Genomic DNA, 27,002 nt, shown 5'->3' with positions numbered 1-27,002 from the left:
TGTCCACAGAACATTTGTGAGGGCAGAGCTGTCAACTGAGTTGCCGAGTGTGACATAGCTTTCAGTTTACAACACGATACGAGAGCAGAAATCTTCCTGCTGTGTGACATCTTGATGAGTTGAACACAAGATTTTTTTTTTCCTTTGCAGAGTGCAACACAAAGACAAGCACACAACGCTGTGTGGGCACAATATGCCAACTGCCGGCTGGCAGTTATTATGCAAGAGGAAGTGTTTTATGATTCAAGACTGTGCTGCAGATCAAGAGTCATCAGATTGAGAAATTCAATAAAGCGGCTAATGGGATATAGATTCCAAGACCAGAAAACAGGTGACATGTCGCACATTTATTTAAAACCACTTGGAACAGTATCAAAATGGATTACAACAAAAATGCAGCAGTACACATAAATATACTGTACATCACCACACCTGGAAAACAGTGCAAATGCACAATGCAAACAATGCTGGATTTCAGATGTTCACACAATTTCAAGTTTTTTTTTTGTCAGACGTATGGATGGTGGTGTATGTTAATAGCAATAAACACTTATATATATGTATATATATATATATATATATATATATATATATATATATATATATATAAACTAGCACTAGCCTGACCACTCATGTCAAGACCTGTGTCTTTCTGTAAACAGTTCCTGGAGCATAAGTTAAACAAGAGCAGCTACTCTGATATGAGATAATATGTTATATTTGAAGTAAAGCCGGTAAAATGATTTATTCATGTGGATGGATATTTTCAACCAGTCAAAACTCAATATATACAGTACGTGGTGAAAATCACAATGACAGAGTTGTAAAATCAAGATTAGAACTTGATTAATATCTGTGCAATCAATTCAAAGACAAAAAAGTCCTTGCCATTTCAAATGAAATACACTTTGTGATATTCACAGAAAAATGACAATACATTGTATCTCTATGCCTGGTTCTGGCAGGTATCCTAAACCATTCATGCCCGGGTTATGTGTCAGAGCTATACTTTCGAGTTAGATTACCCGCATCTTGGTGCAGGTGATAGGTGTGCCAACTATCACCTTGATGATAGAGTGGATAAAGTCAGGCCCAACTAAGACTACAAGTGACATAGGGTTGGAAGGCTGGGGGTTGTGGTTATTGTCTATATCACGTTACAGAAGAAGTCTGTGCTGAAGCCAAATGGGGGGACGGGGGGACGGAGAGCCACAATGCTTCGCATTGTTTAAGCCCCTACTCCTGCTGCTGCCGATCCTCGGCCATCTCTGTTGCCCTGACCCTGATCACAACCTCGGGGGATGATGTTACAGGAAGCCCGATGCTCCCGGGGAGATAGTGCTATTCCGTGGTGACAACTCCCTCTTCACCTCCTCTTTGACTGGCTGTCTGAAGGAGGAAAGAGAATAGAGAGGGGAGGAGGAGGGATGTGGGGTTTGAGAAGAGGAGACGGTAAAGGACAGTCAGATTTGAACTTATCAATGAAAAGAAAATATACATGTTTAAAAGAAGCTCTATAAAGGAATGCAATATTAATATTCGGAATGCCAGATAGAGAACCTTTGAGACACATTAATATTAATATTAATTTGTGCCTGATGTGAGGTTTTTCCTCCCTTCAGCAGCAAAATGCCTTCATTCGTCCTTATTCACACAATATTATTTGACAGTGACTTTTTCAATTCCTTTAAATAGTTTAATTTTGGCGGGAAGGTTTCCCCAAACTACTGAATGTAAACACGGTAATGTGTCTTCATTCAACTTTACACAAGAAAAATAAAGGTTAAGATTTGTTATCATCTTGATACAACTTAAAATCCAAGATTTTGGTGCTCTTATATTCTTTACTTCCTACTTGTGAGAAAAGAGAACCTGATTTCCTCATCACATTTTTTCACTCAGGCCCAGAGTGACAGTCCAAAGAGAGACAGCGGCGCTTCCTATTCTTTCTCGAGCTGCACGGCCACATAACAAGGAACTGTCATCACATGAAGTCAGCCTTGTCAACATGACTCGGGTAGGATAATGCAGTTTTTTTCCCCCGTCCTCTCAACATGGCGAGGCAGCTCCTCTCCTTGTTTGCGCTGGCTGAGTGGGTGGTCAGCTATAAAAAATGCCTCCCCTATCTTTCTTCAGCCAAAGGAGCATTTCTGTCAGTCACAACGGATATGTTTACCAAAAGTGGGCCTAAAGGGGTTCCTGTCTCAGCATGTGGTTGGTCTCTCTGCAACCAGACTCCACCAAACACAAAACATTAGGCATAATAACTTCTGACAGTCAGCAGAAACTGCATTCATGTGAAAATAAATTGAAAAGATAGTGTCTCAAGAGCAAAACAAAAAAAACGTGCAGGAAACACATCAATAAAAGCTAAAGATGCTCACAGTAAAAGTGTACTTATTTAGTTTGCCCTGTCATGTGCGCCTGCTTATTGCCCTTTAAGTGGAGCTACGATTAAGTGACTTCCTTATGAGTCGATAGATGTCTGACACTTGCCAGACCTCATAAGTACAACACACACACAGGAGGATGTGGGGGCTTGGACAAGCCATTAGGCCCTATTACAGGCCGCATGGTAAGGGTAAGAGCCGGAGGTACTCGCTCATCAAATGCAGTTAAGATGCATGAGAGCATGGGGAGATGTTATCACCCAACTAAGAGCACCAGAGCATGATGCACCATCGTCAGGCCCTCTTCACTGCACTGACTCAAGTTTGAAGTTTAAGATGTGGAGATAACAACAAATACATATGGGCTGAAAAAACGAATGCCATACTTTTATTTCTTCCAACAGTCATATATGTACTGCCAACAAAATAAATATGTTCATGCTGTAACTCTTGCTTCAGATGAATAATAAGATCAAAAGTCTATAGTTTTATCCTTTTTGGATGTTCTGTCCACTCCTCCATCTAAAGGCAATTCGACCGGCCTTGTTCTTGTTCTTGTGAGAGCTAATGTATGTCCTCGGGCCATCTTTGTTGCTCTTTTGTTGTTAGTTAAAAAAAAGAAGAAAGAAAGCAATATAATAATACTCTTTTGTAGGATCGTAAATGAGAAAGTCAAAAAGACAGGGAGGGCTTTAGAAATTTAAAACGCAATACTCAAAGCTAGCTGAGAACTCCGAGCCTGTTAAATGTAATTGGCTAAACTAACTGAGAGTGCTATGAACAAAAATTGTGAATGAATATGTGAGCTCTGAACTACTTGTTTGATAACTACCAACTGATGATTGAGTGTCATCACTGGCAAAACACTGGAAACACAGTTTCAATAGCTTTGAGACAAAGTAATGGCAGATTTTGTTACAGAATTCTAGTTAAACTGCTAAAACACGATGTGTAACTCAAGTTGTGAGCTTCACGGAAACTGGAACACGATTTGTCATCTTACAGTAAATTCCACTTTTGTCTTGTTGCATGTTATTGTAAGTCCGCTTTTCTTCAGTTTGAAAGGAGCAGGAAACGTAACTATTTCTCGGCTGTTAAATTGGTGAGACCGACAGAGACCGTGGAAGAGTTGTACTGTAATGGTAATATTGCATTTAGAGGACTCTCACCTGCATAAATGAGATGAAGTACTTTGATTTGTCAGTTGTTGTTGTTGTTGTTGTTGTTGTCTAATGACCAGGATTATCCAAATGTTGCCAATTTCTTTGTGGCTAGCTTGCCAGTAACATTCCCTGATTCATTGTATTATAATATTAGCATAGAAATCTGGGGATTTCATATTTTGTTATGCAATATTTCATCCATATTAACTACACTTACTGATGGTGGACAAATTAAATAGAGACTGACATAAACAGTTACAGAAAGGTTATGTTATGTTCACTTCTTATTTCATCTTAAATTCCAATTGAGTGTGTGTTTCTAAGACAACTTGATTTTCTGAAAAGCACTGGACCTCAAAGTCATTGCTGGTTATCTTTCAAAGTGTTGGTCGTGTGGACAAGGCAACCACCAGCTGGCGGGCATGTGCTTACTTCCACTTTGTCTCCCCCTTCCTCCCTTGGAGCTGGCGGAGCCCGGCCGGCTGCTCTGCTGAGGCTCCGAGTTGGAAAACTGGGGTGCCAGAGCTGGGCCTCGAGCCCGGTGAGCACCGTCGTTCTGGCTGTCTGCTGCGTCGGGGGTCTTGGGGGTCTTGGGGTGGCTTGTAACTACAGGGACATAATCGCTAATGATGACAGGAAGAGGAGAGGGAGACAAAGAAGAAATAAACCATCAGTTTTGCTTTGCACAGTCATAATCAACAAAAAAGATATTGTGGAAACAGACATCGTCTTGTGAAAAATAGTCAAAATAAAACATAATATATTGTTTACAATATTAAGGCTGGATTAAGCAATACAGCCTTCTGAGAAATGACAAAAACTGTCCTTTATTGATTTTATTTTTCACTACAGCTATTTCTCACTTGCTTATGGTTAAAAGTATTATTCAGAGAGGGTATCCTTTTATCTATTGAGCTGCTCAGTAGCCGTGTGATACTACTGCCATGAACAGATCTCATTTCACGTGACATTCCTGGGTACAACATCCACCTTTACTCAGCTATCAGTAGGGTTATCCATACCGTACAGACTTCATAAATATATGCCTACATTGCAACTCTATATTATGCTTGGGAACATCTAGCTATTTTTAAACCTCAAAACTGCAGGTTTTTATACAATAAAACACATTCAATATCATAAGCATGGTGAGAGGCAGGGTGTCTCAGGCTAAATATTTCTGAATAAACAAAATAAATCTAATAGTCATGAGTCCACTGTGCCTTCTCTCACTATGTATGTTTTTAAGTTAAGTGCACCTGAATGTTTTCTTTGCAATATCAATATTTAAAAAACGTTTTTTTTTTTTCAAAACCCCAAATTCAGATTCAGTGCCTCGATTTGACCTTTGTCAGTGCTGCATGAAAGCATCTTCATTCCTCCATTTTCACGTTTTGTTCAACTTACACATGCTCTGAAGTAATACAATGATTTATTTACACTTCATTGTTCCATCTATTTATGCAAATGACCAAATATTTGGCAGCTACTTTATATCGGGTTGTAAAATTGTCATCTTTGTAAAAAAGCCTCATTGTGTTACTGAAACTACAACGAGGGGACTTTGTAATTATGTCTGCTAATGTCCTTATCAGAAAGGAGCCAGATGACCTACATCCTGTGGAGAAATGTGTTTCCATAATAGATGGATGGATTTCAGTCAGCTCATTCTTGCTAGCCACATTGGTTCCAACCTCCCTGATATCGTCTTTTATAGCTGAATGTTACAAACAGTAACTGTCGCTCTCTGAACACCAGTGCAGACCTCTTAGAAACCAGCATGCTCAGCCCTGTAGAGCAGGGAATTGAATTTTGCATACATGTTGCATAAATGGCCACAAAGTCGTGTTATGACCCTGGGTCATTTTGTTTTTGATGTGTCAGATCTCTCTCTCCTCCCCTCAGAGTGTGTTCATGCCTATGGGTGATGAAATACAGGCAGTACCCTAAGATTGGTCCATTCGAAGGGATCGCTGCCACAGGGTGTCAGTCTCTAACTCTGAAGTCTGAATGGAAAAAGGCCTGGCTGCACCCCGAAAGGTTACCTTGAATAAGTTTGAAGTAGACCCCCCCCAAAAAGGAATTAATTAACCTAAAAACAAAGATATGATATTTGCCAAATTGCCGTGTCGCTAAGATTCTATTCAGCGAAACATCAATGACTGTGTCGTGAAATCTCTTCTCAGTATAAAAGTCTTGCCTCCAAAACTGGGGTGAAATGAGGCAACTGAAGTCTGTATTGTGAAGGTGTTTTACGTTTTTTTTTTTTTTTTTTTTTTTAGGGGGGGGGGGGGGGGTAACTGAAGCGGTTTCCTGGGAGTCATTGCTCTTGGCGGAATTCAGGAGTCAAGTTCCTCTGGGATTTAAAGGAGAGGAGAAAGTGGGGAGGTTTGATTGAATGAGTCTCTTTGTGGGAACTGCTTGTTTAAACGCATGTCACAGAATCACAGACCAGCTTGGCGGCGCTGAGTCACAGATCGTTGCAGAACAACACTCTCTCCACAGACACACAGACACACATCTCAGGCTTTCACAGGAACCTCAGTTGACTCCCACTGTTTGTATTAGTTTGCCTCTCTTTTATGGTAGTTGCTACTTGTCATTGAAATACTGCGGTTTTATTGTGTTATTGTTGTGTTATTTCTATTCTTGTGCTTCTTTTGAAGTCACACACAGAGGTTTGTTATTCTTTTCTCTATGTTGTATTTATCTTAAATCCATTTTTTTCAGTTATTTTCATAACCCAAAGCTCACCCTGACTGAATTCAATGATTCTAACTGAGCAAATGACACTCTGTAACAGAAAGAGGGAGAGATCAAATATGGCGCCACATAGGAATTGCTTGGATTGATTTCACACAGACCTCGCGCTCCAACCATCAATAGGCTTGCCCACTCGCTTCTATTGAACTGAAAATGTGCAAATACAACAGGCCCCTTTTAAGAGGGACTGTATATAAGGCCAGGATACCATAAAATATCATCCACCTTCTTCAAGCCTGTTGAAACATGCTGTGGCTGAAGCACTTCCATAGATGTATTTTATATCCTATGTTTTTAAATAACTTTAAAAATAGAATGAGGCTCAAGTTGAAGACCTCTCGTTGTAACCATTAAATTACAGCAACATTCATGAGAACACACAGTTCCTCATTATTGTTGCATGTGTGTGCAGTTAACATTTATTTTTAGGGTTTACCTGGTAGATTGTCCATTGTGTTCCTCCTGGGAACACCCTTTTCTGGCTCGCCCTTCGAATGGACCGTCCAAATCGGACTCCTGCGACAACCGGCCGCACTCCGAGTCTGAGAGGACGGACATATTAAAGCTTCATCACACTACGTTTGGAATTATAAATCAGAACTTAAATAAAACAACATAACAGTGAGCACACCTGACGTTAGCCAGTATAGAAAATCAATATGCAGCTGACTTCCAGGATACACAAAGTGTATTAAGTATGAGCAATCTGACTGCAAACAGTCACAGTCAGTTTTCTTTTTATTCTACCGCTATCAATTGTATAAATGTATTGGTAAATGACATTTGGGAGGTAAATGACATCATCCACCCACCGATACTGTGGCGTAGGGAGTCAGCAGTGCTGGGGCGACTGCCGGAGCGTGTAGGAGGTCGGGAGTTGTATCGAGAAGGAGGCAGGCTTCCTTCCTCGCTCTTCTGTCTGCTAAGGGGGAATTCCCTGTGCCTGTCACCTTCATCTCCCTGGCCGTCGCATCGATAATCCCTACACATGACACAAACAATAAAGCTCATGTATTGCATCATAATTGTAGTTTGTATCATTGTATTTATATCACATCTCAAAACCTTTATCTTAATGATTTTCCTGACCTTCATTGGTGCTATCTGTTCATGATTGTACAGCTTTATATCTAACCATGCTATGCAATTCAAGGTTAGCAATACTGTTGGTTCTAGTTAATAAGTTATAAAACCAGCACATCAATAACTTGCTGTGAGTCAATGTGGGTTGATGCTCTGGGGCCAGGTCATGTGCAGTGCACCGTTCCCTTACAGCGGTCATATCCATTATTCTGAAATAACCCTTCCCTTTATCCCTTCAGTCTGAATTACAGGTTGTTTTATTGACACAGCTCTGCCTTTAAAGCAGCTCAAGTTCCAATCTCTTCCTGCTGACTCATTCTTTTATAGTACATGAACAATTCAGCAAGAGCAAGAAATCTTATCTTGCACCCTTACAGTCACAGACACACAGACACCATGAATTAGCATAAGAGCAAGATGGAACTGCAATTTAGACGGTCTGATATTGTCTGTGTGTGTGTGTAACTTACACTACGTTGAAATTACGATGAGAACTTGGGGTGACTGGCCGTTGTAGGGGTTCATCAACGCTTGGTTGTGACAGAGGGGTTGACTTCCTCTTCACTTTTGCCATGTTGGTCATAATCTACACAACACAAACACAAGATAATGTAAATAAAGGTGATATATCTGTGTTCATTTGTGTATGTGTTGTTATCTCTAAACAGCGAGACATGATGTCATCCAGACACTGAACCCGGAATGAATAGAAAAAAATCTTGAGATCATTGTTAAACCTGTGAAATGGTGTTGGCATGAGTGACTGGTATGACACAGGGATATTCAGAGCCATTCGGTTTGGTGTATGATTCACATCTAGACGCCTTAAATTCAAATCATGTTAATCAGAAGTTTTATGAGGTGACACAGTGGTTAGTTACTAATTCAGTGTAAATGCAGCACGATGTTGACGACTTAAATCTCTTCCAAATAGTTGTCTGGCTGTGTTTTTAGACACTAATCATTGGAACAGCTTTTCTTCCTATATACATAGGGCAGTACAAACATGAGCACCAAAACTCAATATTTGCTTATGTGTAACTGGCTCGTCCACCTTGTTCTAAGCAGTTAATGTGTCTTCTAATAAAACGTGTTAATTTAACCTTTGCATGGTGAGGAGTGTACTAAGAGTGTGTATTGTGTTCTTACTCCCAGGCTCGGTCGTGAGCAGACTCTCCCCAGACAGTTCCCTGGGCTGTGGTTGGAGAACTTCCTCTATATCAAGGTCTGTCTCCATTAGATCTTCCTGCACAAGACATTAATAGTGAATCAGATAAAAATTACATCATTTGCAATGAACGTAAGGTGTGTTTAAGCAAAATCTGAACCATGATAGTCACAAAAGACTACTTGAGTATGCAGTATGAGTATTGAGTATATGCAATAAAATTAATGAAATGACCACAGCTGATGTTGATGTTTTCTTCCACTACAAACAGATTATATAAAAGATTCTGAGGTATGTTGACTGCTGTGACTATGGTTAGTTTGGTCATGCCTAATTTACTTTTTCACAATAACATTGATGTGAGTCTACGAACACAGAGACCAGTGTAGTCTGCACTTGTTGCGGGCACATATATATATATATATATATATATATATATATATATATATATATATATATATATATATATATATATATATATATATATATATATATCCCCCTTATAGCCATGGTAAATGGATAGCAGCTACAAAACACCACATTTGAGATCAGAGGCAGTGGAACAAGGGCACTCACACTCAAGGAATTCTTGTGCGACCACGAGGGGAATAGGGACACACACACACACACACACACACACACACACTGCACACATTACACACACACACACACACACACACGCACACACACACACACACACACACACACACACACACACACACACACACACCTAGGAGACTCCAGCCACTTCCACTTAAACTTACTACCACATACCTTATCTTGATAACCCACTTTCCCACAGAACCCCCCCCCCCCAATATCTGTGTCAACCTGAGCTTGCCATCTAAAGGTTTGGGAAAGGTGCCAAATAATAGATGTTCATTTCTGGTCATACTTAGGGCAATTTAACTTTGTGATTTCATCCTATTTCTCTTCCAGCTGTTCTTATTTTAGTTGATTATTTTGCTTTACATTTTAATTGCTTTAGTTATTCTTATGGCTTTAGGATTTCTACTCTTTGAGTAGTTATCATTTAAGTTTCTTATTCTGTGTTTCTTGATGATTAGGATTTGTTTTTATTTTTAATTGGCTATATTGTAAATGAGTTCCCCACCCCAATGTACTTGCGAGTTAAAATAAAGGTTGAATAATGCATAGCTAGGTATTTAATATGATGGTGTAAAGCAATAACTTATCAATGTGTAATGGGTTGAGGGCAGGACTTACATCATTGTCGTCCTCATCTTCTTCATCATCTGACTCTGGCCCCTCTTCATCAGCTGGATGGAACACAGCCAGAACATAAGGATTAAACAATACAGTCCAAAAATCAACAGCAGCAGGAGTCTTCGAATCATTCTGGAAAATACTTTCCGAAGGCTTATATAGTGTAAATGATCAAATATAAAAACTAGGGATTTTGACTTAAAAAACATATCAAGTATCTCAAAAAAACAGGTAACTGCTATTAATACATTATAAACCACTGACAAAAGCCACTAGACTTTACATTTACATGTAGTTGTTTAATTACCTGTTATGTAAAGCACTTCCTAACATTAGATGTGGCAACTGACTACTGCCAGTAACAGCGGATGCCCCAAACTCCAAATTAACACAACGTCCCTTCCAATAATTACATTATTTTATTCTTCAATGTACATATACAGTTAGTACATACTGTATGCATACATGTTCATAGGAAAGAATACATCAATTGAAACAGTACATTTGACTTCACTAACCTGAGTTTAGCTGTTTAATGATGAACTCAATCTGTCTGTTGAGGTCTGGGTTCTCCTCTTTGCTGTAGCAACGGAGAATCTCCTCCACACTCTGCACACATGTGAGGGAAACACGTCACACCAACATACAACAGAACTCATCTCATCTTCAACCGCTTATCCGGGATCGGGTCGCAGGGGCAACAGCTCCAGCAGGGGACCCCAAACTTCCCTTTCCCGAGCCACATCAGCCAGCTCTGACTGGGGGATCCCGAGGCGCTCCCAGGCCGGTTTGGAGATATAGTCCCTCCACCTGGTCCTGGGCCTCCCTCGGGGTCTCCTCCCAGCTGGTCGTGCCTGGAACACCTCCCTGGGGAGGCGCCCAGGTGGCATCCTTACTAGATGCCCGAACCACCTCAACTGGCTCCTTTCCACGTAAAGGAGCAGCGGCTCTACTCCGAGTCCCTCACGGATGACCGAACTTCTCACCCTATCTCTAAGGGAGATGCCAGCCACCCTCCTGAGGAAACCCATTTCGGCCGCTTGTACCCGCAATCTAATTCTTCCGGTCATGACCCAGTTCACATGACCATAGGTGAGGGTAGGAACGAAGATTGCCCGGTAGATAGAGAGCTTTGCCTTGCGGCTCAGCTCTCTTTTCGTCACAACGGTGCGGTAGAGCGACTGCAATACCGCCCCTTCACTTGGGGTAAGGACTCATTCCCTACCCGGAGTAGGCAATCCTCAGATTTAGAGGTGCTGATCATCATCCCAACCGCTTCACACTCGGCTGCGAACCGATCCAGTGAATGCTGGAGATCACAGCCCGATGAAGACATCAGGACCACATCATCTGCAAAAAGCAGCAATGCAATCCTCAGACCACCGAACTGTAAACACTCCTCCCCACGACTACGTCTTGATATCCTGTCCATGAATACCACAAACAGGATTGGTGACAAAGCGCAGCCCTGGCGAAGGCCAACCCTCACTGGAAACAAGTCTGACTTACTGCCGAGAACCCGGACACAGTTCTCGCTTTGGGCGTACAGGGATTGGATGGCCCCCAGAAGTGGCCCCCTCACCCCATACTCCCGCAGCACCTCCCACAGTATCTCCCGGGGGACCCGGTCATACGCCTTCTCCAGGTCCACAAAACACATGTAGACCGGATGGGCGTATTCCCAAGCCCCCTCCAGGATCCTTGCGAAAGTGAAGAGCTGGTCCGTTGTTCTACTGCCAGGACGGAATCCGCATTGTTCCTCTCCAATCAGAGGTTCGACCATCGGCCGAACCCTCCTTTCCAGCACCTTGGAGTAGACTTTACCAGGGAGGCTGAGTAGTGTGATACCGCGATAATTGGCACACACCCTCTGGTCCCCCTTTTTGAACAGGGGAACCACCACCCCGGTCTGCCACTCCCTAGGCACCGTCCCAGACCTCCACACAATGTTGAAGAGACGTGTCATCCAAGACAGCCCCTCCACACCCAGTGCCTTCAGCATTTCTGGACGGATCTCATCAATCCCTGGGGATTTGCCACTGTGGAGTTGTTTGACTACCTCAGTGACTTCCACCAGGGAAATTGATGATGCTCCCCCATCAGCCTCCAGCTCTGGCTCTACAGTAGAGGGCGTATTAGTCGGATTCAGGAGTTCCTCAAAGTGCTCCTTCCACCGCCTCGATTACCCCCTCAGTTGAAGTCAACAGAGTCCCATCCTTACTGTATACAGCTTGGATGTTTCCCCGTTTCCCCCTCCTGAGGTTCCGGACGGTTTTCCAGAAACACCTTGGTGCCGACCGAAAGTCCTTCTCCATGGTTACTCCGAACTCCTCCCACACCCGCTGCTTTGCCTCCTTCACGGCAGCGGCTGTAGCCCTTCGGGTCTGTCGGTACCTTGCAACTGCCTCAGGAGTCCTCTGGGATAACATATCCTGGACGGCTTCCCTGACCACTGGTGTCCACCACGGTGTTCAAGGGTTACTGCCCCTTGAGGCACCTAAGACCTTGAGACCACAGCTCACCGCCGTAGCTTCGGCAATAGAAGCTTTGAACATCGTCCATTCCTGTTCGATGCCCCCAACCGCCACAGGAATGCTAGAAAAGCTCCGCCGGAGGTGTGAGTTGAAGGTCTTCTGGGCAGGGGCCTCCTCCAGACGTTCCCAGTTTGCCCGCACTACCCGTTTGGGCTTACCAGGTCTGTCCAGAGTTTTCCTCCACCCTTTGACTCAACTCACAACCGGATGGTGATCAGTTGACAGCTCCGCCCCTCTCCTCACCCGAGTTTCCAAAACATGCAGCCTCAGATCCGATGATACGATCACAAAATCGATCATCGACCTTCGGTGCTCTGGTACCACGTACACTTATGAGCATCCTTATGCTCGAACATGGTGTTCGTTATGGACAATCCATGACTAGCACAGAAGTCCAACAACAAACGACCACTCGGGTTTAGATCAGGGAGGCCGTTCCTCCCAATCACGCCTCTCCAGGTATCCCCATCGTTGCCCACGTGCGCTTTGAAAGCCCCCAGCAGAACAATGGAGTCCCCTACTGGAGCCCCATACAGGACTCCAGTCAGGGTCTCCAAGAAGGCCGAATACTCTGAACTGTTGTTCGGTGCCTATGCACAGTCAGAGTTTTCCCCCCCATAACCCGCAGGCGTAGGGAGGCGACCCTCTCGTCCACCGGGGTAAACTCCAACACAGCGGCACTCAGCCGGGGATTTGTGAGTATCCCCACACCCACCTGGCGCCTCACACCCTGGGCAACTCCAGAGAAGAAAAGAGTCCAACCCCTATCCAGGAGTACGGTTCCAGAACCGATGCAGTGCGTAGAGGTAAGCCCCAACAGATCTAACTGGTAGTGCTCCACCTCCCGCACAAGCTCCGGCTCCTTCCCCCAGAGAGATGACGTTCCACGTCCCCAGAGCCAGCCTTTGCCGCCCAGGTCTGGTCCATCGAGGTCCCTGGCTTTCACTGCCACCCATGGCAGACAAACACAAGAGCTACTTTTCTAGTTAGCTTTAGATTCCAAATCAGTGACTGAATACTGAAAGGCGGTATACACTGTAGAGACAATTGGCTAAAGTGCCAATTTTGTTGTTGATTACAACGTATTATGTTGATAATGACCATCAAAAATGATATTTGTTGGACAGGACGGGCTCAGCTACATCCACACTCTCCAGCCCACCAGCTCACCAGTACTTGGGTACAATGACTGTGTCATATGACTGTGAACACCTGTTGTTTCCCCTCCAAACACTGGTTGTGTGGTGTCATAAGGAGACAAATGCAGAGCAAAAAAAAAAAACTGGGTCTGTTTCCTCCAAGCAGGTGAAGACATTTCTGCTATCTCACCATCTCTTTGGCTTCCTGTTGCACAGATGGAATACACAGGATACTGTACAGGGCTCCATTCACATATGGTCGAATCTGAGAGAGCAAAGTGACACACACACACACACACACACACACACACACACACACACACACACACACACAGCCACTGTCTTAATGATCTCAGGCCAAATGGTAACAGCTTGTTTGAAAATGCAGCAGTAAGGAAATGTGGATAAAAAGAGGAAAGAATACTAATGCAGTGGATCCAAACACAAGTATATCTTTATAGACTCACAGTATGTCATGTATAATAATAATAATTGAGTTATTGGCCCTCCAAAGTTGCGGGCAGCCTTTTCATGACGTTGAAAGAAGCTAGTGTTGTTTATGTTTTATAGACTTATCTAAAGTCCTTGCCCATTTCTATTAAGACAGCAAAACACTCGGGAAGGCATCATAAACATAGTTGCATGGCATCCTGGGTGTGTCTGCTTGGGTTACAGTGGTATTTCAACAGATTAACTAGTGGTGAAGATTCATGTGTTATTGGGAATTCTGTTAACTATTGAAGTGCTGTGTGTTGTCCACTTTGGCGTTTAGATTTTAAGTTTAGCGCTGCAAACTAGACAACTCTCTGTTGCGGTGTCGCGTTCTGAATGTGTGAGCATGATTTAATATGCTGCGCAGGGTCCATGTTTTTCAGCCTCTATGAGTGTGTTCTACGTGCACATTACATGTACTGTGTATTTAATATCTGTGTGCAAGTGTTGACGGATGTGTGTATCACCTCATGGTTCTCATGTCCAAGGACGTCAGTTAGAACCTTTAGCACATGTCTGGCGTTCTCTGCACACTTCCTTTTTCCTGTACAAAGACAGCCATCCAACACACACACACACACACACACACACACACACACACACACACACACACACACACACACACACACAATGTGACTTTTTTGTTTGTTTAAAAATAGGATGATATTTCATTCAATAAATGAATGCTTCCCTCCAACCCGATCCTTTTTTCCTTTGCATTTTATCTTTCTGTGTGTAAGACAATATCTCCACTGATAAATCAAATGCATTACAGCATTGCACTGAGGCTCTCTATAAAAAGCAGGCCCCCGGGCAACTGAGACAAAATAGAAGGAAGCACTGAGAAAGAGGGAGAGTATCTTGTGCATTAAAGGGGAGTAATATGAACAAAGATACACACTAGATATGATGTGAGAGGGTGAACCGATAAGCACTGAGTTCAGAAGAAGTTGTAAAAGCTAAAATGTTGTATTAAACGCAGAAGCAAAAAATAATGGCCCATCCTCTGGCCATAATAAAATAATCCAACAGGAACAAAGTTAGACAGATATTCTATGAGGCTTTAAAAGAGATAACATTAACCTTCAAGAAACCCTAGAGACTGTATCGGAAGGCCAGCTAGATAAACAAAATAAAACTAGTTGCACAACACCACTTATTGCCTTCATCAGGGACAAAAACGTGGGGAACAAAGCAATGTCATCTTACATACATACATTTGATGAATTTTGAAAAATGCTATCAAACAATTTAGTCTAAAACAGATATACTGTCTAGTATTTTGGACATGATATAATTGAATGTATCAGCAAAATATCCAGCCGAATCTCAAAAGGGTTGGGGTATTATCATAATCTCTGTTCTGTATCTACCTGTGCCTTGCCTTTACCTTTTGTTCGCAGACACAGGTTCATGAGCAGAGCAGCAGAATACTCAAGGGTGTAGTCACTCAGGCAGTCCGAGTCCTGCAGCTCGTCCACCAGCCAGCCAATCAGATCGGCTGCTATCATGGCAGTCTGCTGGCTCCTCCTACCAAGAAATGAAATAAATTACGGATTAAGTGCAACTTGAACTGAAATGTTGGGCTGCAGGTCGAATTCACTCAGGCCACTGCGGTAAGCACATGGGCTCTACCAAGTAAGCTACCGGGGCACACCACTGTTAAGTTCCTTGCACATGTTAATGTAGGTTTATTATTTTAGGCCATCTATAAGTTGAAATACCCAATTTTGAAAATTGTGTGATGTTTGTTCTAAACATGGCATTTAGTATGAATTTAATTTAAAAACATTTTTTTTACCTGAGGCTGAGCTTCTGCAGGGCAACCAGCACATTCTCTCTAGTCAGAGAGTCTTTTTCCTCCGTCCTGAGTGCCTCTGTCAGAAGTTTCAGAAGAATGGGGATTTGGGAGAGGTAAACCCGACCTGTAAGCATTTACACAACATGAAATTAAGATCAAAAGGGAAGACAATGAAAAGCCCCAAATAGGGTAAACCTGATACAAATACATTTCTACCATCTTAACAATTTACTGGTGTCACATTGCATGTTTTCTGAGTATTTAAGTCCCTAAAACTTCAGGCTGCCAAAGCAATATTTTAACCACTTTCCCTTGTTATTCAGACTTACTGTTAACTACCCAAGCTCTTACAAAATAATCAAACCACAACCACTTCCTACATAATAAAAGTAATTTGTGTCAGCATAAATATACAACAGCGTCTGTTTACAACAGTTGCTGCTACAGGGGATCATTAGCGGTTTCAAACCCAAAGTTATTGTAAAAGCCACTGAGGTCTTCCGTGAATCTATGTCTCCAAATGCATCCAGTCAGACAATGACTCATGTTGCAAAGAAATAATGATGCTTCAGCACTTACCCTCTGCCAGGGAAGCGAATGCATTGATGAGACGAGCCATGTATTGGCGGACCATCTCGTTCTTTGATCTCATTAAATGAAGCAAAGTTTTCTATGAAAACACAAAATGTAGGATAGTTAAGAATTGTATCTACTGCTGACAGGTAAAATCAGTAATTATAAACGTATGAGCAGGCTTAACAGGTGTGGCAGATAAACGCTAATGTTATCTCAACAGCTGCTGAGATTTCAAGATTTAAAAAAAAAAGCAATCAGTCCAGATTTTGTTTATCCCATACTTACAAAGAGCAAGTTGTGCATTTTTTTTCTTTTTCCACTAAGAGATTTGGAATATGAAAAATGCTGGAATTCTATATGTTAAACAGGTTAGTGACGTACACTGTAGTTGTATGTAATGTTGCCAATGCATTTAGCAAATATAGACAATGTATTTCCACTGCATTGCATTAGTATGTCATTGTGCCTTTGCAAGCAGTTAAAACGGGAATACAAATACACAGATGAAACTTCGAATGAAGCGTGCATTCAAATTTTACTTCACCAGGAGTACTTTGTGTGGAAACTTCCCAGTGTAAATTTCAAACACTTTGAAAGGATAGCTATACTAAACTATTGTCATGATATGTAGACTAGACTACTGTAACGGTGTGTTTACAGGTCTCAATAAAAAGTCAATCAGAAAGCTGCAGCTGATTCAGAATGCTGCAGCTCGAGTCCTCACTAAGACCAAGAAAGTGGATCACATCAATCCAGTTCTGAGGTCTTTGCACTGGCTTCCTGTCCAACAAAGAATTGACTTTAAAATCCTGCTGTTGGTTTATAAAGCACTGAATGGTTTGGGGCCAAAATACATCTCAGATCTGCTGCTACCCTATGAACCATCCCGACCCCTTAGGTCGTCTGGGACTGGTCTACTTTCTGTTCCCAGAGTCAGGACTAAACATGGAGAAGCAGCGTTCAGTTTTTCTGCTCCACATATCTGGAACAAAGTCCCAGAAAGCTGCAGGTCTGCTGAGACCCTCAGCTCCTTTAAATCAAGACTGAAGACTTATAGTCATATAAGAATGACTAATGGCGAAAGGCAAAATGTCCTGTACTGGGGTATCTGGCTGGACAGTTCGCTCACCTTTAACACGCACATAAACACACTGCTTTCCAAAGTCAGATCAAGAATTGGTTTTCTGTACCGTAACAAAGCATCCTTTACCCACTCTGCAAAAGCACACCCTGCTTAAAATGACAGTCCTTCTTATCTTAGACTATGGTGATGTAATCTTCAGGTCTGCCTTCAAAAATCTTCTCAATCAACTTGACGTCATCTACCATACCGCAATCCACTATATCACCAGGGCCCATTTCAACACTCATCACTGTAGGCTGTACTCTCTAGTCAACTGGCCATCACTCAATACCCGCAGATTAATCCACTGGTATCAGTTCATTTAGAAAACTGCCATTGGTAAAACCCCCACATATTTCCACTCACTACTCATCATCTTCAACATTGACGCCACAATTTACATTCTAGCAATTTCGTTAACATGGACATTCGAAAGTCCGCACCTCCTTCGGCTGTTTCTCATTCTGGTTTGTTGCTCCAAGCAACTGGAATGAGTTGCAAAAGAAGCTAAAACTCCACACCCTCATTCCGTTACCCTCCTTTAATAACTCAGTACAAACAATAGTCTTTGATCACAGCTCTTGCTTCTGAATTTGGTTCTCCAGCAACACTGTTCTTTCATATATTGTACATATTGTTGAGGTTGTTTGAGATGTATCTATGTTATATTTTGTCTTGTATCCACTTGCCTACTATTCCTGCCCTTTTGATCAGGTCGTCATTGTAAATGTGAACTGGTGGTCAATTGACTTATCTGGTTAAATAAAGGTAAATATTAATAATAATGTCGTAAAGTAAAGTTAGCATGGCATACGAGTTGACCCACACAGCTTTATGGAAGTTTATGGAACTGGTCCAATCAAACCGAATGGTGCATGATACTAGTATCGCCGCCGAGCCGAAACCCGACCAGTGTACTGGGAAAACTTGCCTAATTAATGCTTTTGGCTATCATCAAACAAAGAACAGTTATGCATGTTATTTGATTACAAGAAATTGACACCCTTCCACTGTTATTGTGGCTCTGAGTAAATGACTCAAGTGTCATTTATGGGTGGCTTGGAGTACCACAGTAAGAACATAAACAAAGAGCTCAGGTGTGAGATGAGGATCACTTACTCTTCTGTAAAGGGATTGTCTTTAACATGGCACCCTACGACTAATGGCTAGGTGAAAGAAATAAAATCTGTGTTTCCCGCTCTGGCCTTTTGTTGAGTAAAAAGAGGAAATGTCTCAAGAGAATGAGGCTGGGAACATGTCAAGTGTTCAGTCAGATTAAAATGATGACATACATAGATAATATTGTGGGAAATCAGGTGTCAAATTATATTAATTCTCAAGACAATGATGAAGAGTTACTCTATAAATAGCATATAGATGTCCAATCAATTTGTCCTTTCCATCCTGGGTTCATCAAGACATTGACCCACAATATTCTAAAATGGAGGGAAACTGTTCTCAAAGCAAATAGTTATCTGATTATTGATTATTTCAGTGCTCACAGCTGATATCTGTTGACGATCATTTTAAAGGGTTTTACTGAAATAAAATAGTAAAAGTTTTCTTTAAATCAATGGAAAGAGCGTGTCCTTGCTATCTACAGGGAATGCAAAAGTTAAAAGGAGTAACATAACATTTATAAAAAACAAATATCCCAGAAGCATCCAGTTGACATCTGAAATGCTCCAGTTTGTCTATGCTCTTCACCCAATTCAATTATAAGTCAATGGCAAGTGAGAAACAAATCTGTGTGCACCCAGCAAGGGTGCCAATTCACCAACTCAGGGCCTCCTGAAATTAGACCCTGGGGATTAATTAGGTCATGCGGCCAATGGACAAGAAGCTATGTTTTCCTTTGGCTCTGATGGTTGCATGAAATATAGGTTGGAAAAACAAGATCACTGTCATTTCAGTTCACATCAGTAGAGATGTCTACCACAGTAATTGCTTTATAGTGTTTAAACATGCCACAGTAAGATTGCATTAGAAGCTGTAGTCCAATAATCTCACCTGTTTTGTGCTGTAGCGCTCCATCAGATCGTTACTGATAAAGGCCTGAAGTACTGTGTCTCTTTGTTCTCCAGGGAGTGAGCGAGTCAGTCTCTAAAATAACGTGAGAAACCAATGAAAACTCAAAGGAGTAGACATGCAAAGTGAATATGATTGGTGCTCATTAACTGCTGTAAGGTAAAACAAAAACACTCTTGTTCTTATTGTTCTCTCCTGCTCAGTAGAAGAAAGTGTATTAGGCTGCTATGGCTTTGTGTGAAAAGCATTCTGTTTGTTAAAACAGGAAGCTTTTGCTGGGTTAACAAAGAATAAAACACATGGGAATGTTAAAGTTGCTACATTAAAAACACTATACTACACTACATTTACAACATACACTGTACAGTACACTAGCCTTTCTGTAAAATGCTAATATACTGTAAATAAGAATATGAATACGCACCCAGCGCAGCGCCTGAAGCAGCAGGGCCTTGAGTCTGTCTGAGCCTTCGACCAGGTCTTTCTTCAGCTTCTCATAGTCCAGCGAGGGCAGCATTGGCACCTCCTTGGATTTCCTGGATGTTAATAAAAAAGACGAGTCAGCCATATTTTTTAACATGGCACTTTTCAAACTAAATAAATTTGAATCAAATTTAAGACTTACTGCGGTGCAATGGATGCTCGTAGCATTGAGGAGGCCTGTGAGTGAGAGCAACATTGAGAAAAGAAGACACAGAGGAGCAGAGCATATTTTAGAATTTGGTTAGTTCAGACATTATAAACATTATAAATGTGATAAATGTTAGTACATTTATCACATTCTTACTTAAAAGTGCGGAAAACACTAATCCATGCGGCTGTTCATCTGTTTTATCATCCGTACTTTCTGGTCCCCGTACTTACCTAGTGTTATCCTTCTGAAACATTCAAGTCAGCTACTGTCTAAATAAGTCATTAGTAGGGTTTTTTTTGGACATGCATACATCATGCTTGTGGTACATGCTGAATCCCCACACATACAGGTGTGATGTTTGGCACCATCGCCCATGCAGTCAGTGTCAACTGGGAAAAGATAATTCAGCAATTAAAAAGTACCAGAGAGGGCAAGTTAGTGTGAAACAGCCATCCCATTCGTTACACCTCTGTGTACTTGTACTGTAGACCTATGTGTTGTTGTTGTTGTTCTAGAGAAAAGGAAACAGAGACTATTGAACAGAGTAAGATGTCATTGTGGTGAGGGTGTTAGGAAGAAGGTTGAAAGAACTGATAAAGTGTTTTTTTATTATTGGATGGGGATTTTGAGCCCTGCAATCTAATCTGAAGCCTGAGTGGTTAGGCCTATAGCGGGAGCAGTGTTAGGTCAGGTGATCTGTGATGGATCAGGGGGTCTGGCCACATTTTTGTTTTGCTGTGCAGCGGGAAATACGTAAGTGGAGGAGAACATTGCTACTTGGGTTCCTTCGAAATTCCTTTCTCTGTAGACATTTCAGTTGACCTGAAGAATGCTGAAGGGAGAAAAGTTCCCTGACACATTCAACACCGGAGTGTCTGGATCCTAGGGGGCCTGATTAAGAGATGTATATCAATGAAAAAAATAGTCTCCATTGCTGTCTATTAACAAGAAAGCCACACACCTATGTTGAATAGTGGCGTCAAACAAAAGGATCTAAGAGGCAGGAGGTAAAACTATATTAAGGCATTTCTATTTCAAGGCCACCTGTATGCTCAGATTTCAGCTAATCATCTGAAGAAAATGCTTGACCCGAATTCTCGGACAATGCACAGCTTACATTAGCTCTGCCTTTACTCTCTTCTCCTCTTTAGCACGTCGTCTCACCATTAACTCTTTTATGACCGTGGGGACAGCTGAAGGTCATCTATTGTTGATGTAACTGTGCAAGTAGACTGCTCTGCTGCCTGATCTGATACTGATTTTCGTTCCCCTGGCAGCAAGATAAATCATAGCGGAGTAACAAAAAAAGATCTGTGAAAGCCCTCACAATATTACGAGCACATAAAGAGTCTCATAATTATGGTCGTTTATGGTGTTATGTGGCAATAAACGGAACGGAGCTCATGTGAGGGCAAATTAAGGACTATAAGCTTTCATGAAATTAACATTAAGCACTAATTCAATGCTGTTTGATTTTTCTAATTTCCAACACTTTTTCATACAACAGTTAAAGGCTTGACCTGACATTCCATGGAAGTTATCTAAATAAGTGTTATTATTTAATTGGTTTTATCATATGTGTGCTTACTATTGATTATGTTAAGAACCATCACAATTACATTACGCCTTCTGGTTGTCTCGCTTCAACTGTTTGACAACCTGAGCGTGAAAGAAGTGCTTTTACATCAAAGCGCCTTGTGTTGGCCATTCCTGTCCAGTCACTATGTCTGTCTAAACTGTTAAACTACTTAAAATCATTGTTATTACTATTAACAAATGATGTGGGAACAAAACTAAACACTTTTACCTTTAAAAAAGAAGACAGACATCCAACAGGGAGAGAACGAACAAAATAAATTCAAAGATGAGGCTCGGTCAGTGACCTGACAAAAGAAGTATTCTTACAACAAACGAGACCTAATATGACTTAAAACTAGAATAATCTAATAGGAACCAAAGGAAAATAACAGGGATTATAGACTGTTTACAAAGTCAGGCTAACTGTATACAAGTAAAGGAAGAGGAGGCAGACACAAGGAGAAGGAGAGGAGGAGGAGGAGGAGGAGGAAACAGAAGAGACATGGCGAGGCATAAGCAAGATGAGAAGTGGGGACCTGAGCGATGACAGGAAGTAAAGATGAAAACATATGAAACTTACATAGCCATCATCATAGGGACTCATAGAGTAATATCCCTTTGTGGACAAAAGCACAACACACAGAAAAACACAAACACACAGAAAGAAGTTGTTCAGTTCAACACAGAAAGAAACAAGATTTCACAAACCGTAGCTCAACACCACAATGAAGGCCACTGACAGTAAGCGGGATTGTCATGGTTTAAGTGTGGACAATTTTTTGATTATCTGTGCAATAGAGTAACACTGTAACAGCTATCAAATCATGGCAACAACACAGATTTCTCCTCTAACTTTGGCATGCAATCAACCATGTGTATAGCATCCAATCTAACCCCTTTCATCAGCTACATTTCAAAAGTGGTTGATAAACTGTGTGACGTAAGGCCCTGAGAGCACTTTCCTCTGCCAGTGTTTAGGCCTTGTGTGTTGTCACTGTCCTTCCAGTGAGAGTGTGAAGGAGAAAGAAGGAGAAGAGAGGTGTCTGTGTGCTCTCACTCACAGTGCCAGGTCTAGTGAAGTCAGCGCTCTGCACCACACTCTGCCTCATCTGGCTGCTGAACAGGCGAACACACACACTCTGCAGGTACTCAGGGGAGATCTGCAAAAACACAGCGGGCCCCTTGAGCTTTAAGATACCGTTTGTGTGTAGAGGGAGGGCAAAGTTGCCATTTCTGGCTCCCAGTTTAACAGCTTTGTCACCTGGTAGCTACTTGTGCATATCAGGACTGTTTTTAAATGTTGCTATGTATAAAAAGTGTTTCCATATACAACTGTGAACAGCCTGATTAAACCCTTTTAGTAGTTCTGTCTAGTGTTTATGTGTGCACCACATGTGCGCATATGTGTTGGTGTCTTTCTGTGTCTAGCTTGTGCCCCACAGTCAAGCCGACCTACCATTTTTCCACTGACGGTGGCCTCCAATGAGTCGACCAGCTCAGCAGTGATGCCAATCAGGTTGTGATAGTCTGCCTGCATCTTGTTGAACTTCCGCACGTAGCTAGTGATGCGCCGGTCCGATTCAACTAGCTGGAGATGTAACTGCTGCATGGCCTCTGTGCAGTCACGCAAACACACACAGGAGGAAGTTACAGAATGTAAACACAAACAAATATGCAACATTCATATCATGAGTGACATTCTCTGTGTAAATTAAGGTCAAAATGTTTTTTTTAATAACATGTTAAATGTGTCATCTGAGAATTTAAATGAAAAAAATTAATGGATGGATGCTTTTTCACATTATGTCAGCCAGTCAATACTTCAGATGTTGATTCCATCTTTAAGTGAACATTAAGTAATTATTCATCTTTACCAAACAAATAATATGCCTTCATCAGTTATGTATTTGGCTTGAGATATAGTTTTTAAATCTTTATCTGGAATATTTGTCCACCAGGAGAGGGATATTTACCTTTAGTGCTCCTTCCTCCCTCCTTCTGCATGCTTCCTGTTAAAGACTATGCACTAGCACTCAATTGAACACAAGTCAAATATTTATACTGTATTTGTTTCCTTATCCCGAGATTCATAAGACACAATGTCTAGCTTAAGTTTGACTGGACATAAAACAAACACACAATATGTCCTCTATCCTGTTTGACGCAGGCAGATTTGTCATAAATCAAACATTTATTTAAGATTCAGCTGAAAGAAATAAGATTCAATATAGAATCAACTCTAGTTTGTTTTAATGGGAGGGATAGATCTTTTTCAAAAAAGGGCCATGGGCCAACACCCTTGCGTGGGCAAATATAGGGACCATTAAATACATTTATATGCACGTAAGCATGTAAATGTTTCTGTGCACACACTAGTTGAGTGCGTGTGTGCACTTGACTAACAGTCACTTCTCATTTGTGTGTATGTCGTGTCAGCTGCCAAAATTGCTGCCTGGTGAAGTGTTTAAATATAAAAAAGATTATACATGTCAGATAACTTCGCTCCCTTATTTTTTATTTGTGTACAAAAAGACAGATTTTCTTTGGTCAGCTCTTGAGATGATAGTCGCTTTATTCATCTGTATGCTTTGATCGTTGGCCAGTAGGGACAGGGTTTTATTTTCATGGTTTAATTTTCATGCGTAAGGAGGAAAGTCGACCCATTGGCTTTCCAGTAAAAGCAACACTTCTTGTTATCATTCACTTGCCCTTCTATTTTGAAGAAGTGAGGGTGAGTTAGTGTCAGGTTAGGCTCTGCCATACTCAAACACAGCCATTTCTTTGCAGCATATTAACCAACCAGGTCAGTCTGAATGTTAATTCATTCTTTAGTCACTTACAGAAAGGATTTTATCTTGAGATTGAAATGTGCAGTTCAGCCAGAAGAGGGAATGACAACCACTCTGTATTTATCCTGTGTGCAATTTCTAAGATGTTCCCTTCTAGATTTTTTTGTGTTTTAAAAAAAAATAATGACAGCAATGACGAGTCACAATAGAGGATACATATAAATTCAGCAGCCTTGGGGTGTTGGACGGCTTCAGTGTCACCGACAGAAACGGCTCCAGCTTATCCTTCAACTGTGGTATCCAGGAATCCTACATATAAAGAGTGTAGAGTGGGAGAAGATATGGTTATGTTAATTCTTTTGTTTAATATTATTTTTGGTAAGGATTTAGTAAATTACGTCATGTTTATTACGAAGCTGGCACTGGGTAATAATGTTGCATATGTAATTACTAGTTGATAACCAACGAGGTAATGTTCCATATTTAGCTGTGCACCTGGAAAAGATCTTTGAAGGAGGGGTGGACGGTAGGGTTGGGAACGAAGGGCAAGGCATAGTAAGGCAGGAACTCTGAGGTCTGACTCAGTGCTGCTCCTCGAGTCTCCAGGTACTGCTTGAAGAGGGAAATCCTCTCCTCAAACTCAGCTTGGTCCTTGAGAAAGATTCAGGTTTTCAAATGAACTGATTTATTTCAAGTTCATTACAAAATGTCAATGTTAACATTATTTAAAACATGTCCTCATTTCCTGCAAGGACCTACACAGTGACAGGCATATTATAGACGTTAGAAACATCATTGATAGCCCACTGAGAACAAGCCTGCAGCACAGCTTAGTGGACGTTTTGAAAAAGAGCACATAATGATATTCAGCTGTGGTGTCGTGATATAGTTTGATTTAGTTTGAAGATAATCTAAACTAAGTAATGCTCTTGTTACAGAAAAAAAATGGATCCACATACGTGTCTACCAGGGTGCCTCCTCAGTGGGTAGATAGTGAAGTGGATGTGAAGGTAAAACTCCAGGCTCTGGGCCTCAGTGTCTGTGTCTTTTATCTCAGAGGGAATATTCTCTGTCCACAGTTCAAAGAACACTTTGTGATCTCCATCATCAAAAGAGCTCAGAAGGTCTTTCTAGAAAAGTCAGAGTTAAAATAACATCAGCAAGAACACTATGCTACTTTTTAATGGTCATTTTATTTACATATCACACCATGATAACTGATACATGATAACACAAATTGAAAATGGACGTTTAGAGAAATAGCCAATAGCAATTAATACAAAATTTTTAAAAAATGTTTAAAACAAATGAGCCGTTCTTGACTCTCTGTCTTCTGGATCATCCTACCCATCCCGAAGTTGCCACCTCCATACATGATCAACTACAGATACAAATAATTGTGGAATTTACCTGAATCCCACGATTCTTTGAGTCTCTAGTATTTCCTTGAGGCTTTGAGACGAGCTTGCCTTTGCTTTTGCACTCCTTGTCGAAACTGTTCACAGTCTCTTCAAATTCCCCAAACTTAAGGTACTACAAAAGACAGAAACAAGCACAAGTGGCATTAATTCTATCGTAACCAGCGCAGAATTAAGTACTGTTTTAGGTCATCCACAGCTGAACAACTCTTGGCTTGACAAAACTCTCTATAATATCATGCTATCAACATTGAGTCAAATACAACAACAACAACTTTCAACTACAGTTGATGAATTGTTAAAGTAATGAAATATATAGACAGTGGCCTAAAGTAGTTAACATTATTTGTGCCTATCAACAGCAGTAGAGTAACAGCTTGTCCTGGGGTAATTTTTTATGTATTTATATTTGCATCAATATATTGAGGGTGCATTTTGAGAATATTTATATAATATAATTACTGTTTTGGCTGATTCAGTTTCTTATATTGCTCTGTGTGCATTCTCAAAATTGGAATTTGTTACCTCTTTGATCATCCCAAGAAGGTCGGCTTCTGTTGCCAAGATGTCCCCCATCTTGGCTGCCTCCCTGGAACTCATGTGAGTGACCAAAACCTTGAAAACACCTACTGACAGCAAAGACGTCTGCACTCATTAAAGAACGCATGCACTTCCATCAAGCATTCTGCAGAGCCTGTGAGGATAGGACAATACATGGCACTATTAAATAGTCATATGAGTGTAACACCCCAAAAAACGTAATCACAAAGCCATTTCACGTAATGTTAGCTAACTAAGTCAACTTCAGCGACAGCATCAACGTTTACAAAAAAAATGTGGCAAGCTAGTTAAGCTACGTTACTAGCAGACAAGCTAATCAGTTAACGTGATCTGACGTTAAGAGCAAACATGACATCATTCTCACCCTTTTCACACATTCGTGAATATAGGCTATTGTTGCTTTCAACGTGTTCGTCCGCGACTAAATATTTTACAATCCATTTTCGACAAGGCTTATGGGCTTCACTTACAATATTAGTCAGCTAGCCGTTAGCTAGCAACCGTACACAGACAGGACGCTAACACCTAGCAACCA

General features: G+C 41.4%; 1 protein-coding gene across 1 annotated transcript; it reads right to left on the bottom strand.

The window, feature by feature from the left end:
• Positions 1-328: 328 nt before the first annotated feature.
• LOC137870595 (lisH domain-containing protein ARMC9) lies at positions 329-27,002 on the bottom strand. Its single transcript, XM_068708000.1, has 27 exons — positions 26,832-27,002; positions 26,432-26,600; positions 25,899-26,021; positions 25,448-25,618; positions 24,984-25,139; positions 24,705-24,797; positions 23,673-23,697; positions 23,156-23,313; positions 22,761-22,859; positions 22,280-22,315; positions 20,113-20,147; positions 19,912-20,023; positions 19,470-19,562; positions 16,340-16,430; positions 15,761-15,884; positions 15,350-15,489; positions 14,427-14,503; positions 13,658-13,732; positions 10,313-10,403; positions 9,795-9,847; positions 8,549-8,645; positions 8,137-8,162; positions 7,870-7,985; positions 7,129-7,298; positions 6,753-6,858; positions 3,986-4,176; positions 329-1,389 (listed from the first exon to the last, which is right to left on the bottom strand). The coding sequence occupies exons 2-27, from the start codon at positions 26,504-26,506 to the stop codon at positions 1,367-1,369; spliced, it is 2,556 nt and encodes an 851-aa protein (XP_068564101.1). The 5' UTR covers positions 26,507-26,600; positions 26,832-27,002; the 3' UTR covers positions 329-1,366.

Source organism: Cebidichthys violaceus, unplaced genomic scaffold, assembly GCF_023349555.1.
Source record: "Cebidichthys violaceus isolate CVI_PGR_0920_01 unplaced genomic scaffold, fCebVio1.0.p SCAF_13, whole genome shotgun sequence".
In the NCBI taxonomy this organism is placed as follows: Eukaryota; Metazoa; Chordata; class Actinopteri; order Perciformes; family Stichaeidae; genus Cebidichthys; species Cebidichthys violaceus.
This window is presented reverse-complemented; position numbering and strand designations above follow the sequence as displayed.

Coding starts and splice junctions, on each gene's coding strand:
- LOC137870595 (XM_068708000.1), bottom strand. CDS start 26,506: ATGAGTTCCAGGGAGGCAGCCAAGATGGGGGACATCTTGGCAACAGAA. Junction 26,022..26,431: donor TTCTTGGGATGATCAAAGAG/GTAACAAATTCC, acceptor TGTCTTTTGTAG/TACCTTAAGTTTGGGGAATT. Junction 8,163..8,548: donor GCTCACGACCGAGCCTGGGA/GTAAGAACACAA, acceptor GTGTCATACCAG/TCACTCATGCCAACACCATT.